This window comes from Bufo gargarizans, chromosome 2 (genome assembly GCF_014858855.1).
Source record: "Bufo gargarizans isolate SCDJY-AF-19 chromosome 2, ASM1485885v1, whole genome shotgun sequence".
Classification (NCBI taxonomy): domain Eukaryota; kingdom Metazoa; phylum Chordata; class Amphibia; order Anura; family Bufonidae; genus Bufo; species Bufo gargarizans.
This window is the reverse complement of record NC_058081.1, coordinates 534,926,685-534,943,763: the sequence shown is the minus strand read 5'-3', so window position 1 is coordinate 534,943,763 and position 17,079 is coordinate 534,926,685. Positions and strand designations below refer to the sequence as shown.

The 17,079-nt window shown below is 44.7% G+C and overlaps 1 protein-coding gene across 1 annotated transcript in view; it reads right to left on the bottom strand.

The window, feature by feature from the left end:
• Window positions 1-12,435: 12,435 nt before the first annotated feature.
• Window positions 12,436-17,079, bottom strand: part of LOC122926123 (estradiol 17 beta-dehydrogenase 5-like) — a 31,265-nt gene continuing 26,621 nt past the window's right edge. The window contains exons 7-10 of the mRNA XM_044277506.1: window positions 14,726-14,835; window positions 13,478-13,643; window positions 13,117-13,199; window positions 12,436-12,478 (exon numbers count right to left, since the gene is read on the bottom strand). Of these exons, the coding sequence (XP_044133441.1) occupies window positions 12,436-12,478; window positions 13,117-13,199; window positions 13,478-13,643; window positions 14,726-14,835 (402 nt within the window). The remainder of the gene's footprint in view (window positions 12,479-13,116; window positions 13,200-13,477; window positions 13,644-14,725; window positions 14,836-17,079) is intronic.

Genomic DNA, 17,079 nt, shown 5'->3' with positions numbered 1-17,079 from the left:
GGCCGCCAGCACATGTCAAACGAAGGGAACAGCAAGGAGGTAAGACCATGACAAGTGCAGAGCCAAGTTTATTTCCAGCCAAACAGAGAGCTGAAGAGCAGAAGGATATTCCACAGCAAGGAGACATATACCAGAGGAAGGTTTCCCTATCCAAGGATAAAGCCAGCAATAGGGCATACGGGCCTTGGAGAAAGCCAGACAGGAATTGAGGAAAAGTGCAGCCTGTTCTGTAAGTGTTATTTCCTCTGAGTATCTTGCAAGGACTTTGCCTGCCGTTTATATAAAGCCTGCCTGTTACACTCTTTTACATGTGGAACCAACTAAAGACTGTAAATAGTTGAACTGTTTCAGTAAAAGGAAGTTCTGGTTCACTGCAACTTGTGTTCCTCAATTATTACTACAATAAATCGGTGTGCCACCGTTACCGGCACTGGCGTCACGAACTTAAAGGGATCTTGCAACCGGCACATTAACCTTCTCAGGACCGCCGAACGCAGGATTGCGTCCTGGCGGCGGCCCTGTTATTCCTCCTGGACGCGCCGATGCGTCCTCTCGCGAGAGGCGAGATTTCCTGTGAACGCGCGCACACAAGAGCGCGCGTTCACAGGATCATAAGGTAAACCAGTGGATCCACAGCCTGCCAGCGGCGATCATTCGCTGGCAGGCTGTAGATGCAATTTTTTTTAACCCTTGAAAGGTATATCAGACGCTGTTTTGTTAACAGCATCTGATATACCTGCTACCTGGTCCTCTGGTGGTCCCTTTTGCTTGGATCGACCACCAGAGGACACAGGCAGCTCTGTAATAAGTAGCACCAAGCACCACACTACACTACACCCCCCTGTCACTTATTAACCCCTTATATTAACCCCTGATCACCCCCCTGTCATTGATCACCCCCCTGTAAGGCTTCATTTGGATGTCCATATGTGTTTTGCGGATCCGTGGATCCACGGATCCGCAAAACACGGACACTGCGGATCTGCAAAACACGGACACCGGCAATGTGCTTTCCACATTTTGCGGATCCGTACATTGCCAGAACTATATAGAAAATGCCTTTTCTTGTCCGCAATTGCAGACAAGAATAGGACATGTTCTATAGGTTATGCGCACACTTGCGTTCAGTCCGCCCCACCGCAGTGACAGAATTTTTTTTTCTGATCACTGCAAAAACACTGTAAAATCGCTGCGGTGCTATAAAGATCACTTTTGGGGGGCATGGCGAGTTCATAGAAGATTATTTTTTTTTGGCACCAGTTAGCGGAAATATTTTTTTAGTTTTTTGTTTTTTTCCTACAAAGTCTCATATTCCACTAACTTGTGACAAAAAATAAAATCTCACATGAACTCACCATACCCCTCACGGAATCCAAATGCGTAAAATTTTTTATTCCAGACTTCTTCTCACGCTTTAGGGCCCCTAAAATGCCAGGGCAGTATAAATACCCCATAAGTGACCCCATTTTGGAAAGAAGACACCCCAAGGTATTCCGTGAGGAGCATGGTGAGTTCCTAGAATATATATTTTTTTTGGCACAAGTTAGCGGAAAATGTTTTTTTTTTTCTCTTACAAAATCATTTTCCGCTAACTTGTGCCCAAAAAAATATATATTATAGGAACTCGCCATGCCCCTCATTGAATACCTTGGGGTGTCTTCTTTCCAAAATGGGGTCACATGTGGGGTATTTATACTGCCCTGGGATTTTCGGGGCCCTAAAGCGTGAGAAGAAGTCTGGAATCTAAATGCCTAAAAATGCCCTCCTAAAAGGTACTCATTGGAATTTGGGCCCCTTTGCGCACCTAGGCTGCAAAAAAGTGTCACACATGTGGTATCGCCGTACTCAGGAGAAGTAGGGTAATGTGTTTTGGGGTGTATTTTTACATATACCCATACTGTGTGTGAGAAATATCTCTGTAAATGACAACTTTTTATTTTTTTTTATACAAAGATGTCAATTTACAGAGCTATTTCTCTAATCCAGCATGGGTATATGTAAAAATACACCCCAAAACACATTGCCCTACTTCTCCTGAGTACAGCGATACCACATGTGTGACACTTTTTTGCAGCCTAGGTGCGTAAAGGGGCCGAAAGTCCAACGAGTACCTTTAGGCTTTACAGGGTTGCTCACAATTTAGCCCCGCCCAAAATGCCAGAACAGTAAACACACCCCACAAGTGACCCCATTTCGGAAAGTAGACACCCCAAAGTAATCACTGAGGGGCATAGTGAGTCCGTGAAAGATTGAACTTTTTGTCACAAGTTAGCGGAAAGGGAGACTTTGTGAGAAAAAAAAAAAATCAATTTCCGCTAACTTGTGCCAAAAAAAAAAAATTCTATGAACTCTCCATGCCCCTCATGGAATACCTTGGGGTGTCTTCTTTCCAAAATGGGGTCATATGTGGGTTTTCTATACTGCCCTGGCATTTTAGGGGCCCTAAAGCGTGAGAATCCAAATGCCTAAAAATGCCCTCCTAAAACATACTCATTGGAATTTGGGCCCCTTTGCGCACCTAGGCTGCAAAAAAGTGTCACACATATGGTATCGCCGTACTCAGGAGAAGTAGGGCAATGTGTTTTGGGGTGTATTTTTACATATAACCATGCTGGATGAGATAAATATCTCTGTAAAATGACAACTTTGTATAAAAAAATGGGAAAAGTTGACTTTTACAGAGATATTTATCTCACCCAGCATGGGTATATGTAAAAATACACCCTAAAAAACATTTCCCTACTTCTTCTGAGTACGGCGATACCACATATGTGACACTTTTTTGCAGCCTAGGTGCGCAAAGGGGCCCAAATTCTAAAGAGCACCTTTAGGATTTCACAGGGCATATTTTATACGCATTTGGATTCCAAACTACTTCTCACGCTTTAGGTCCCCTAAAATGCCAGGGCACTATAAATACCCCACAAGTGACCCCATTTTGGAAAGAAGACACCCCAAGGTATTCCGTGAGGGGTATGGTGAGTTCATGTAAAATTTAATTTTTTGTCACAAGTTAGTGGAATATGAGACTTTGTAAGAAAAAAAAAAAAAAAAAAAACATTTTCCGCTAACTTGTGACAAAAAATAAAAACTTCCTTGAACTCACTATGCCCATTAGCGAATACCTTAGGGTGTCTACTTTCCGAAATAGGGTCATTTGTGGGGTGTTTCTACTGTCTGGGCATTGTAGAACCTCAGGAAACATGACAGGTGCTCAGAAAGTCAAAGTGCGTAAATTCACATTTTTGCACCATAGTTTTTAAATGCTATAACTTTTGCCCAAACCAATAAAAATTTATTGCATTTTTTTGCAAAAATTTCGGTAAATTTTGATTAATATCAAAAAAAGTAAAAATGTCAGCAGCAATGAAATACCACCAAATGAAAGCTCTATTAGTGAGAAGAAAAGGAGGTAAAATTAATTTGGGTGGTAAGTTGTATGCAATAAACCGTGAAAGTAGTGTAGTGCAGAATTGTAAAAAGGGGTCTGGTCATTAAGGGGGTTTAAGCTAGGGGAGCTGAAGTGGTTAAACCTGCAACACCCTGGGCACCTCACCTACCACCGGCCTGGTCCCTATATACAGAGAGTGCCCCAGAGGATCCATGTGCCAGCCTCTCCATCACTGTTGTACGCCTGCCCAGGGTATATGAAAAACTGTGAGTACCAAAAACACCCTCGGTTAGTAACTATCCCTGTGACCTCACCATTCGCCTCACCCTGCAGGGCTGCGTACTGCACTTTGCTGATGCTGTTGCCGTGTTAAATGACCCCCCACTGCCCGCCTTCCCCCCAAAAGGGCTGCCCCAATCGAATAGATGCCGTCATTTTCAACCACAAAGCGATCCTTATAGTCCCACCTCATCTCCGGACGCACCGCCGGAATTGCTCATCATAACGCAGCCAAGCAACTCCCCTGAATACGCGATACGCCTCACCTATAGCGTCCAGATAGCAAAACAGCGCTGAACAGTTCTCCGGTGCCCTCTCCCCAATTACACTTGCTAATATCGCGAACGCCTGCAACCAGTTGGCAAACGTTCGCGGTATGAACCGAAAGAAGCGCTTTTCCCTGTCTTCTTTTCTCCCTTCGTCCTTGCGCATCCTATCCAAATTAAATCTTTGCAGGGGAAGTAGAGAAAATATCTCCACATACACCCCTCACCAGATCTGCTTCCGAACCTCTGACTTCAAATGAGCCCCCAAAGGCCCCTCAAAACAAACATTAACTTCCCCTTTGGCCTTATCATCCACCCGCACATTCTCCCTGTCTGCTTCTCCCCCCGCCTGCGTCTGCACCGACACCCGGTAACCCCCGCCGAGGCTCCCCCCAATGACCCAGAACCTCCCGGCGAACTTTGCACCCCCCACGACTGTAAAGGTGATCCTCCCATTCCCCAGCTAGCCACCAACCGCGGCAAACCCCGCAAAAACTACCCCAGACCCCTGCTTAAATCCACTTGGGGCCCACTACCCCCCTGGCCCCTAAGCCCTGCACTACCTGAGCTAACGGTCCCCAAGCAATCTCACCTGGCTGCTTGGGTGCTGTGTTCCCATTAGCCGCGACTCCTAACTCCAGACGTCCTCTCATCAAGGGTAGATCGACGGATCCCGCAGCTACTGAAACGTCATCCTGTCCCCTGGACGCAGAAGTTGAACATGTCCCCGACCGGATCCCGAGGGGCGGAGCTTCTATCCTTACTCTGCCTCCTGGCAGAGCTGGGACAGGAGTTAAGGTAGACAGAAAACTTTAATTGGTCTCTTGGACCTGAGCGTGTGTCTGCAACCTCTCTGATAATATGACTTATAACTAAATCTATAACTAAATCTTTATTAGAATACTTAAATTACAAATATATATGATCCTCTTAGAAACGAACAGTTAAAACTATCAGGTATGGGTAGATTCCGGGGTAAGTGTATCTACTGCTGATGCGTGATTCACATGTGCATTCATATAGTCCCCGAGGGGGAGCTGCACTCTAAATGCTTGAATTTCTTTATTAGTAGCCCCTATCTACCCTTCCTGCCTAAAAACTAAAGACCTGCTTCCCTACATGTTTCGCCGAGCGATTCGGCTTCTTCAGGGGAAACAACACAGGTACTGAAAATGGGGGCGGGGCTAGGGCATTTAAACACTCGGATTACTTAGCGATCCTTTATTGACCAGTCAAATCCCTTTCCTCGTTGTGTGTGTGTGCTTGTCACCCAGGGGGTCCTTCCTATTGGGTCAGACTATGCTCCCATGATCCCTCGGTGCCGGGGGCATCATCACGGTGCGTCGCGCATGCGCCGCTCCGACACTAGCAGCCGTACTCCATTGAAATCTTCTCCGCATGCTGACGTCATCGGAGATGCGCCACGCATGCGCCGTTTCTGCGCTACTGCGGGCGCTCCGTCAGGTACTTCTGCGCATGCGCTAAACTCCGTCCTCTCCTGGTCCCTTTTACCTTCTATCGTGCATGCTCCGGATCACTGGAGTTAAGGTAGGACTCTCCCTCAGATCTTCTCACTTCCTCCTGTCCCCTGACCACACTCAGGCCAGGGACGCCTGGGTTAATCTCCTCATTGCCGTTAGTGCAGGGGGCAGGGCTTCTCATCACACTCAGCACCGGGGGCCTGCTGCTATCTTCCTACTCATGGACTGCAGCACATTCCTCCCTCGCCGGGGGACCGCCTCCCCGCCAGGGGATAAGGTGGCGCCCGCCGCGCCCCGGTTCCGATCCCACGCCGCCATTGTTGGTCGAAAGGGATGCCCGGCCATCCCTTGGGCTCCACCTACTTGGTGGATTCCTTCCACGTCGGGGCCTGCCGGCATTAGCTGAGACCGGCGGCACCCGACGTGAAAGGTCCTGAGAAGGGCTCCTGATGCGGCGCTGAGCCCGAGGGGTTGAGGAAGAAGGGATATAGAGCGCCGGCGGCCTCGCCCTCCGCGGCCGGATCAGCATCCCCCCCCCTCAGCAGCATCTCCACTTGCTCCTGGGCCCATGCTGAGCCACGCACCTATGCTTCTGCCTGCAACTAACAAATCGCTGCTTCTAGCTTCTCCATCTCTCCACACAGGTACTAGCTTCTCTCAGCTCCTCTTGGGTAACCAAAATGGCTACCGTCTTCCGCCTCCCTGATAACTTAACCCCTTTGCTCCCCACCCCTACTTCAACTGAACCAATCCGTATCCCTGCATCCCCCCGCCTTTCCCTTTAATTCAGCCCCCTTCCCAGCTCACCAATCCTCCACCCCCGTCATGTTGGCCTCCCCTTAAGGGCTCCGCCCCTGTCCAACCATTGCCTTAACGTGGAAGTAAGGTTCAAAATTGTATTTTTGTAATGTTCAAACGAAAAGATATTAGTGGCTCAAACTATTATAACCAAAGATGGGGCGGTGCACTCCCCACGACACACCCTTTGTCGTATATGTCAAAATTTTTAAATTTAAAAAAAGAAAATAGGAGAGAGGGCCACTTGATTATCTGGTTATAGATAGATTCATACGATATGAGTAGGTGAAGTAAATTTATTAAAAAACATACAAAATATATTAAAAACAAACAAAATATATATAGTCACTGGTGATCAATAGAGATGGCCTTGCAGTTCGCCCCGCGGCAAACTTTGCTTGTTCGCTATTCGCCGAACGAGCGAACATATGGCGATATTCGCGCCCCCATATTCTTTTACACTGTGAAGAACTTTGACCCATGACACATCCATCAGGTGGTACAGGACAGCCAATTGAGACGTTTCAGCACATGGACACACCCCCTATCTTATAAACAAACCGCCATTTTACATTCAGTCTTTTGCCAGTGTAGGGAGAGGTAGCTGTGTGGAGCAGGTACAGACTGTTATGGACACAAATCGCTAGCTAATAGGGCCACAAAAGTCCTTTTAAGGACTGGTATAAGTGTGCTATCGATAGGTGTGACATACTGAGGGGTGTAATATACTTATAATATACTTTCTAACATAGAAAGTAAATTATAGTGCAATTGTATTGTGCAGTAGTTGTGTGCGGTTCTGCTGTGATACTGTAGCCACACAGAGTGCCAAACGCTATTGGAACAAATAATTTCTACTGGTGTGATTTACCAGTTGCCCCCCCAAAAAACTGATTGAGGCAGGGGTGTGATATACCTATAATATAATTTCTACAGTCAGGTCCATAAATATTGGGACATCGACACAATTCTAAATTTTTTGGCTCTATACACCACCACAATGGATTTGAAATGAAACGAACAAGATGTGCTTTAACTACAGACTGTCAGCTTTAATTTGAGGGTATTTACATCCAAATCAGGTGAACGGTGTAGGAATTACAACAGTTTGAATATGTGACTACTGCTTGTTAAGGGACCAAAAGTAATGGGACAGAATAATAATCATAAATCAAACTTTCACTTTTGAATACTTGGTAGCAAATCCTTTGCAGTCAATTACAGCCGGAAGTCTGGAACGCATAGACATCACCAGACGCTGGGTTTCATCCATTGTGATGCTCTGCCAGGCCTCTACTGCAACTGTCTTCAGTTCCTGCTTGTTCTTGGGGCATTTTCCCTTCAGTTTTGTCTTCAGCAAGTGAAATGCATGCTCAATCGGATTCAGGTCAGGTGATTGACTTGGCCATTGCATAACATTCCACTTCTTTCCCTTAAAAAACTCTTTGGTTGCTTTTGCAGTATGCTTTGGGTCATTGTCCATCTGCACTGTGAAGCGCCGTCCAATGAGTTCTGAAGCATTTGGCTGAATATGAGCAGATAATATTGCCTGAAACACTTCAGAATTCATCCTGCTGCTTTTGTCAGCAGTCACATTATCAATAAATACAAGAGAACCAGTTCCATTGGCAGCCATACATGCCCACGCAATGACACTACCACCACCATGCTTCACTGATGAGGAGGTATGCTTAGGATCATAAGCAGTTCCTTTCCTTCTCCATGCTCTTCCCTTCCCATCACTCTGGTACAATTTGATCTTGGTCTCATCTGTCCTTAGGATGTTGTTACAGAACTGTGAAGACTTTTTTAGATGTTGTTTGGCAAACTCTAATCTGGTCTTCCTGTTTTTGAGGCTCACCAATGCTTTACATCTTGTTGCAAACCCTCTGTATTCACTCTGGTCAAGTCTTCTCTTGATTGTTGACTTTGACACACATACACCTACCTCCTGGAGAGTGTTCTTGATCTGGCCACCAGTGAAAGAATTCTTCGGTCATCCACCACCATGTTTTCCATGGTCTTCCGGGTCTTTTGGTGTTGCTGAGCTCACCGGTGCATTCCTTCTTTTTAAGAATGTTCCAAATAGTTGTTTTGGCCACTCCAAATGTTTTTGCTCTCTCTGATGGGTTTGTTTTGTTTTTTCAGCCTAATGATGGCTTATATCACTGAACGTGACAGCTCTTTGGATCTCATCTTGAGAGTTAACAGCAACAGATCCCAAATGCAAATAGCTCACTTTAAATGAACTCTGGACCTTTTATCTGCTCATTGTAATTGGGATAATGAGGGAATACCTGGCCATGGAACAGCTGAGAAGCCAATTGTTCCATTACTTTTGGTCCCTTAACAAGTGGGAGCAACATATGCAAACTGTTGTAATTCCTACACTGTTCACCTGATTTGGATGTAAATACCCTCAAATTAAAGTCTGCAGTTAAAGCACATCTTGTTCGTTTCATTTCAAATCCATTGTGGTGGTGTATAGAGCCAAAATTTTTAGAATTGTGTCGATGTCCCAATATTTATGGACCTGACTGTATATAGTGCATTTGAATTGTGCAGCAGTTGTGTGAGATACCGTAGCTATACAGAGGCACAAACGCTATTGGAACAACTAATTGCAACTGTTGTGATTAGAGATGAGTAAATCGAAGCTGACGAAGTCGAATTCGTTCCGAATTTCAGGAAAAATTTGATTCTGAACGAATGCGAATTTCCTCACGCTTCGTGGTAACGAATCGTATTATTAGCAAGAGTTTAAAGTGCCCACATATAGCACATAGTCGGGACACTGCATCAAGATGAATCAGGCGTGGATCAGCCAGGATTTCAACACACCAATGCCTGCTGCATCAGACTAGACCATCCATGGTGCCACACCAACATTTTGACAAAAGAGACCATTTTATTCTGGCTACCTGCCCCAGCTACTATTCTGATGCTGTTACCCTCCTGATGCCAAACATCTGATGCCAAGTGCTTCTTCTTTCACCCACCATCTTCAGCGAGTACTAGTATTGCCACCCACCTCCACACCGTCACCTTGCCACTCTGTGGCCTACTGATGCTGCCATGTCCACACTATGTCACCTTGCCACTTTGGCCTCCTCATGCTGCCATCTCCACACTATGTAACCTGGCCACTCGCTGGCCTCCACATACTGCTGCCAACTGCATACTCTGTGATTGTGCCACTCAGTGGCCTCCTCATACTGCTGCCATCTCCACACTGTCATTGTGCCACTCTGTGGCCTCCTGATGCTGCCGCTACCTCCAGACTTTGTCATTGGGCCACTCTGTGGTCTCCTAATGCTGCTTCCACCTCACCACTCTGTCATAGGGACACTCTGTGGACTTCTCATGCTGTTCACACCCTCCCCACTTCATGACTGAGCCATTATTTTGGCTTTTGGCCTGGCTGACATCATTATTTATTTGACCTTTCTATTGATCTGTCAGAAGGAAGGAAAAATTATACGCACAACAGATCCTGTCTGTGTAGCAGCTGTAAGGCCTGTATGGTCCTATCAGAATTGGCTTATGATTTGGTGGACGAAAGCAGGAGTGGGTATAATACACAGAAGACATGCAAATATTCCATTCACGTGTCCTCTCTGTTTTAGATCCACTGCTATTTTTATTGGCATTAGCAATACTGAGCAAATACTGACCGGGTGAAGGCATATGCTCAAAAGACAGGATCCGTTTTTTGTGGATCAGAGGAAGGGCAAATTAATCAGTGACGTCAACACAAACTTACTGCTGTCATCCTCTCCACTCTGTCAGGGGGGATCTACTTGTATAAGCGTGTAATAGAACAGGTTCTGTAGCCATCTATGTGGAATCAGCTGACAAGGGTGTAAAAGGAGTGCACTTCTTCTTGACACTAACATCGACCTATAAGGCAGAGTTCATACTTGAGTTATTAGGCCAGTTTTGGCAAATTTAAGTATAGTTTCTTATAATTTTAATTTTTTGGTTTAATAAAATAAACGTTAAAATATTTAATAAATGTAATAATAAATATTAAATGTTGAGTAAGACAGGAGAGAATCGACCAATCTTCTGTTTATTCAACAAATGCGATGGAGAAAGCATTCCAAAAAAACAATTCCTCTACACCTGGAGCCGAATCCTGTCAAGATTGATACAAGTGCGGTATTGGCTGCTCATCCAGCAAGATACTTCTGGAGGAACCTGCCTGCCATGCTTAGGCCTCTACTAGCTACAGACAATGAGAAGAAGACAAAGCATGTTCTTTTCTGTACATTGAATACAAAAATATTGGGGCCTGTACTCCACTGGACTGCAGTAAAATTGATATCTAATGACCGTCTAATATACCTCCAGCCATAAAATCACTTGATGTTTTCTGTCCGGTGAATGTACTCCCATGGCCTAAAATAAAAAATTTCTAGGCTCCAGAATAAAAATAGCCCATGATTAAAATACATATTTTTTGTGGGAATTTTTGACATTGATGCTCCTCTGGTATGTCACTGTCCATGTTGTGGGACAATTTGTGCACTTCTAGTAAGTATTTGGTGGCTGCAAATTGAATTTCCTCATGCCAGCCCACACATATCCTACAACACCAAGAACAAAGAATGGTCCCTGTCTTATGTAAATAAAGAGGCATAAAAGGCTTTTTCTGTCAGTTGAATGCATAATGTTTAATGCCTCGGAGGAATTCAATACCTGTGACGACCACGTGTTTCAACTATTATCATTAGGTTTTTTTTCAAGAGAGAGGATTTCATTAGCCATGTTTTTAATCCAATTTTATATTTTTAGTTCTTTTAAACATATGTATTTGACCTGTATTTGTACTCGCCTGCAGTAAAATTGATATCCATTGACCGTGTAATATACCTCCAGCCACAAAATCGCTTGATATTCTCTGTTTAGTGAATGCCTAATGTTTGGGGCCCATAGTCCAGCGGCCTACAGTAAAATTTTTATCCATTGACCGCATAATGTACCTCGAGCCACATAATCAGAACTTATTTTATGTCAGGTGAATGCATAATATTTAAGGCCCGTACTCCCGTGGCCTAAAATAAAAAATTTCTAGGCTCCAACAGGGCACATTTCAGAGACTTTCCCTTTAGGATGCATAAAAATGTCCCCTGTTTAAGATACAATTTTTTTGTTGGAATTTTTGTCATTGATCCCTCTCTAGTATGTCACTGTCCATGTTGTGGGACTATTTGTACACTTCTACTAAGTATACAATGGCAAATATGAGCTGAAGTTTTTTCAGGTTCGCCTGCCATTAAAGTGAATGGGGCCCACCTCAAGCATTTGATCGCGTTCGCGAACCATCCCAGCCAATGTTTATCCATCACTACTGGTGGGTCAATATTACAAAAGTATATAAAAAACTATCAAGCATCAAATATTACCCCAGAAACAATGTACTAAAACCAATAGTTTGTGGTTGCCAACTGTCTCATAATAGTTTGATAAATGAGCCCCAATGTGTTTGGAGATTTCCAAAGACTGTCATTTGCTATGTGATCTTGATATCCTCCGAGCTGCCCGAGGATGTGCTCTCTCGTGCATGCCTCTTCACAAATGAAGTGCTCTGTCCTTCAGTCCATGCGACTGTTATGAAATCTATGACAACTCATAGTTGGTGTAGAGTTCATTTATCATTTACGCCAGTATAAGCCATCAATATCAGATTGGCAGTGGTCAATACCTTGAGAAGTTAGCACAGGAGCTACCATACACACTCTGTACCCTGTAGTGGATGGAGCTGGTAAGTGCATTCACTTCAGTGGGAACAGGGTGCAGTTACCAGCTCTGTCCGTTACTCAATAGACAGATCTGTGTAGTTCCAGCACTGGAGCTACAAGATAAAAGTTGATCAGCGGGGGTGTGAGGTATCCAACACCAGCCAGTCTGATATTGACGGCCTACCCTGAGCATAGGCCATTAATATAAAAATCCTGGACAACCCCTTTAAGCTTTCACTCATGTTGATGCAGACCTAAAGTGTAGTGCGCTTCTGCAATGCTTTATGCTCAGTGTCAACTTAGTGATTAGATGGACCTGAATAGGTTACATATTTTCTAAACAAGAAAAGTTCATAGTAAATGATCTGTATTTTTTTTATTAATTTACTACTATGTAACATATTGTGGCTTCCGATGAAGAATAATCTGATGTAAGGTCCACGGATTCTTGTATAAAAAATGTGCCCGTATTCTTTTTAATATTCATCATGGAAGGGGTACTTTGGATGATCCTGCCATCTGCAGAATATAAAAGACTCATTAGAAACCAAATTGCCAAGGGTTGAAATATAGGATCAAAGAGGCTCAACAGTAAACTACTTCCCTGAATAATCTATCCAGAGGTTAGTCTACAAAATAAATGGTGGGTATTAACTTTTAATAAAGATGTAATACATTTAACAGAGCTATCAATAGTTTTTTGGGTTTTTTTTTCAGTGAGCTGGGCTGCACGGGTGGTTTAAGAAGCACTCAATACCTTGGCTCAGTCACTCGCAGGACACCAGTGTTTAAAAACGAATGTGAAACACATAATTAGAATAATGGATGTCAACTAAAGCCGTATTTTATTATTTGGGAACTCAAAAAGTGAACCAAAGACTGCCAAGCTAATCAAGGGCAGATTTTCACTTGATTTCCATCTTTGGCAAGATAATGTCCCAAATGCATCAAATCACTGCCATCTACCACCTCACCAATAGCCATGCATGTAACCCATACGTATATTTACAGCATATGTACAGTCTACATATGTTAATAGGGGGTAAGGTGGAAATCTGAACTCCTGGTGAATGGGTATAGATATAGGAAGCTCAATGAGGTACTGTAACTTAATCTGCTTTGCCTGCTTCAATTTAATGATTTTCCATGATACTTACTGGGGAGTACTTATATAACGCATATTTTTGTTTATTCCGTCCAGAGTCTTCATTTCTTCATCGCTTAACAGGAAGTCAAAGACCTGAAATATGTGTAGAATTTATTGTATTGACAGTCTAAACAAGCAGGGCTGTAGTAAGAAAAGCATGGGGGCAGAGCTTCTGAAGAAGAAGTTATATATCAAACAATGTGGCTAAGCTGGAGTCACAGATCACAGCTGTGCCTCCTGAAGAAGAGCAACCAGATAGGCTGCTACAGTATGTCTACAGCATGTATAACTTCTTCAAGGCTCATGAATTTCTTAATTTTTTGGGAGATCCTTGTTTTTGAGTGTCACAGTGAAGGCAGATGTCCACTCACCTGAAAGTTCTGCTTGATCCTGGCTGGGGTGAAGCTCTTTGCTAGGACAACGATGCCCCTCTGCAGCAGGTATCTCATTGCCACTTGGGCAGGGGTCCGGCCAAGCTTTTCAGCTATGACATTTAGCACTGGATCTTCTAATAGAACTGGAGAATTCTGGTCTACCCTGTGAGACATTATATGATTATGTGGTGGCATAGTTATTCTCCTAACAAAACTTTGGCTTCCTATTATTGGCTTTTTAAAACAGGAAATGGGCACATTTCTGTATGGGGAAATATAATGTGCAGCATTACCTTATGGTCATTGACCAGTGCAAAGTTGTCTGGAGGCGCTATAAATTAGGACTATTGATGAGCGAAATTTAGAAAAACTGTATTTGGCTGCTTTGTCGAACTTCGTCAAGAAATTCGATCCATAACAAATTACTTTGTCATGAATCGCCTTTCATTGTATGGAGAGGGCTCGTTGCACCCGTCACTCAACGCCTCAGATGCCACATTCAATGTTAATCACGGCATCTGAGACCTATATTCAGGTGCTCAGGGGGTTAATAAAAAATACATTATACTCCCCTCATCCACTTGATCACAGAGAGGCAGTGGTGACTCTAGGAACAATATATAGGGGAGCACATAAGATACCACAGTCAGACGGCCCTGGACAGATCGCCGCTGTACTAGTGGCGGCCAGCATTTTAAAGGGGAATACAAGGAATAACCTAGGGGGAAATTGCCCCACCTTTGTAGCGATGCCTATACAGAGAAGCCATTCTCTCCCATCTAGATTGAAGATGATACAACAAACAAAAAGAAGCAGCAGCACAGTCAGCAGTGTAGATGGGTGCAATTCCTCCTGGATTTTAGGCAAAGATCTATAAACAGTATCCAAAAAAGCAAATTATGAGGAAGCACTCCAAATTCAGTAAAGGGTGTTAGACCCCTATATTTCCCCATGCGACTGGTGAAATAAATCAGTCTAACACCCTTTACTGAATTTGGAGTGCTGCCTCTTCATTTGCTTTTTTTGATTGAAGATGACCCGCTAGAGGACCTGCATGGTAACATCTTCACGCAGGTCCTTTGGCAGGTTTTCTTCAATCAAGATGGGAGCAGACGGCCTCTCTGTAATCAAGTGGATGAGGTGAGTATCATTTTCAGCCACCATTGTAGGAAAAATTGATTCGCTACCACGAAGTAGGAAGAAATTTGGCTTTGCAGCAATCCATCAGGATGATCTACATCTTACCATGTCTCATCCCTGCTTGAGCCCAATACGCTGTACGCCACCAGCACAATACCATTTGACTTGAGGAACTCCAGAAGTTTACTTTGATTTAGGTAAATGTGACATTCCACATTAAAAAAAAAGAAAATTACAGGTTAAGATGATTCAGAAACAACTAAATTTACAATCACAGCCCTATAACCTTACCATCACCTCTAATCCTAAACTTAACCTTGAGTCACGAGAATCATTGTAGTGAAACAGACTGACCTGTGACATGTGCTAGCTGTCATTGTCACATCCCCATCTGTGGCTTTATTTCTGAGAAAACGGGACTTTTAATATATGCAAAATAGCATGTAGGACCAACAGGGACTTTGATATTACTCCTAGAAGTTCCATTTTCTGTGCTGCTGCAGGCTCCCTGGACTTTGGCGGGTATATGGCAAAGGAGCAAGTCTAGAAGAATTCAGGGCCAGGCGTGACAGCAGCAGGGAGAACCAGGGGAGGGCTGGAGGCCTTAGTCCTGGGGGGCAAATCCATCAAGTGGCCCATTTTGGCCCCGCCCATTATTAAAAGCCCCTCCTACATATAATAGGCCACTCCCAACAAACACTTTACAGCTGAAATTCTATAGTTGAGGCCTGTCTCTACACATCACATGGAGAGGGGAGGACCTGTCCTGGCTGCACTGCCTGCTTTACATCATACAATAAACAGCAGACTACAGACAGGAAGCTCCTCCGCTCTCCTCCCTCCCCAGATCCTGCTCAAGGCCTGTGGTTCCCCCCCCCATCTGCCACCCGCCCGTGGTCTGCTGCCCCCCTTGACCGTCCTCATCCAGCTCTGAATGCTCCTTCTGCAAATGGTAGGAGGAGAAGCCGGAGCATCTCCTCTCCTACATAGCACCACATACCTCTTACATCAAGTGATGTCACCTATGTTGTAGACGTTCTCTTTCTTCATCTTCTCCATTCAGACCAGATCGCCATGATGATTTTTCTGCCATTTCCTGTCTCTGCAGAGATTGAGAAACATACATTAGTTTCCCACATTTCTATCATCTTCACATCTTCTTTACACCCTTTCCTGCCACCCCCAATACTATACTGTAGTGCCCCCAATACTGTGCCCGCTGTGCCCCCCAATACTATACTGCAGAAACAGTCCCACTGGAAATACTACTACTACCACACAGATAGTGCCCCCTTAAACAATTATTGGCACACAGTGCTCTAAAAAATAACTGCACCCAGACACTAATAGTATAAAGATAATGTCCCCCAAAAATAATTGTGCTAAGCTGATACTGTGCCAGGGTGCACCCAAAGTAACAGTGCTCCCCAAAATCCCACCAATAGAAATAATTCTCTGCCAGAGCACACTTAGTAGTAATAATGCCCCTATAGTGCCCTAGTAATCATGTTCCTCATAGCGCCCCAGTAGTAGTAAAGCTCCCCATAATTCCCCCTAGTAGTACTAATTCTCCCTATAATATGACAGTACATGAAATACCCCCGCTTAGTGCCCGCAGTTGAGCTAATGTCCCCATAATGTATGCCAGTATAAAATACCCCTATATAGTGCCCCAGTAAATGCCCTCATAGTGCTCCTGTCCCCCATAATATGCCAGTAAGAAAATTCCCCTTCTTAGTGCCCCCAGCAGATGCCCCTATAGTGCTCCTCTCCCCCACAATGTGCCAGTAAAAAAATGCCCCTTTTTAGTGCCACCATATGCCCCAATAGTGCTCCACTCCACCATAGTGCCCCCAAATAATGCCCCATAGTGCCGTTCTCCCCTATAGTGCCTCCCATAATGTGCCAGTAAAAAATGCCCCCTTAGTGCCACCAAATGCCATAGTGGTCCCCATAATGTGCCAATACAAAAGGCCCCTTTAGAGGCCCCACTTCCCCATAGTGCCCCCAAATAATGCCACTATAGTAACACCAGATGCCCCATAGTGCCGATCTCCCCTATAGTGCCCCCAATAATGTGCCAATAATTTTAAAAAAAGCCCCTTTAAAGCCCCCAGATACCCCCATAGTGCTCATCTCCCCCATGGTTCCGCCCCATAATGTGCCAGTAAGACATGCCCCCATAGTGCCAGCTCCTCCCATAGTGCCAGCTCCCCTCAAAGAGCAAGCTCCCCCCATAGTGCCAGCCCCCCCATAGTGCCAGCTCCCCCATAGTGCCAGCTCCCCCCATAGTGCCAGCATCCCCATAGTGCCAGCCCCCCATAGTGTCAGCACCCCCATAGTGCCAGCTCCCCCTATAGTGCCAGCCCCCCATAGTGCCAGCCCCCCCATAGTGCCAGCCCCCCCATAGTGCCAGCCCCCACACAGTGCCAGCTCCCCCATAGTGCCAGTCCCCCCCC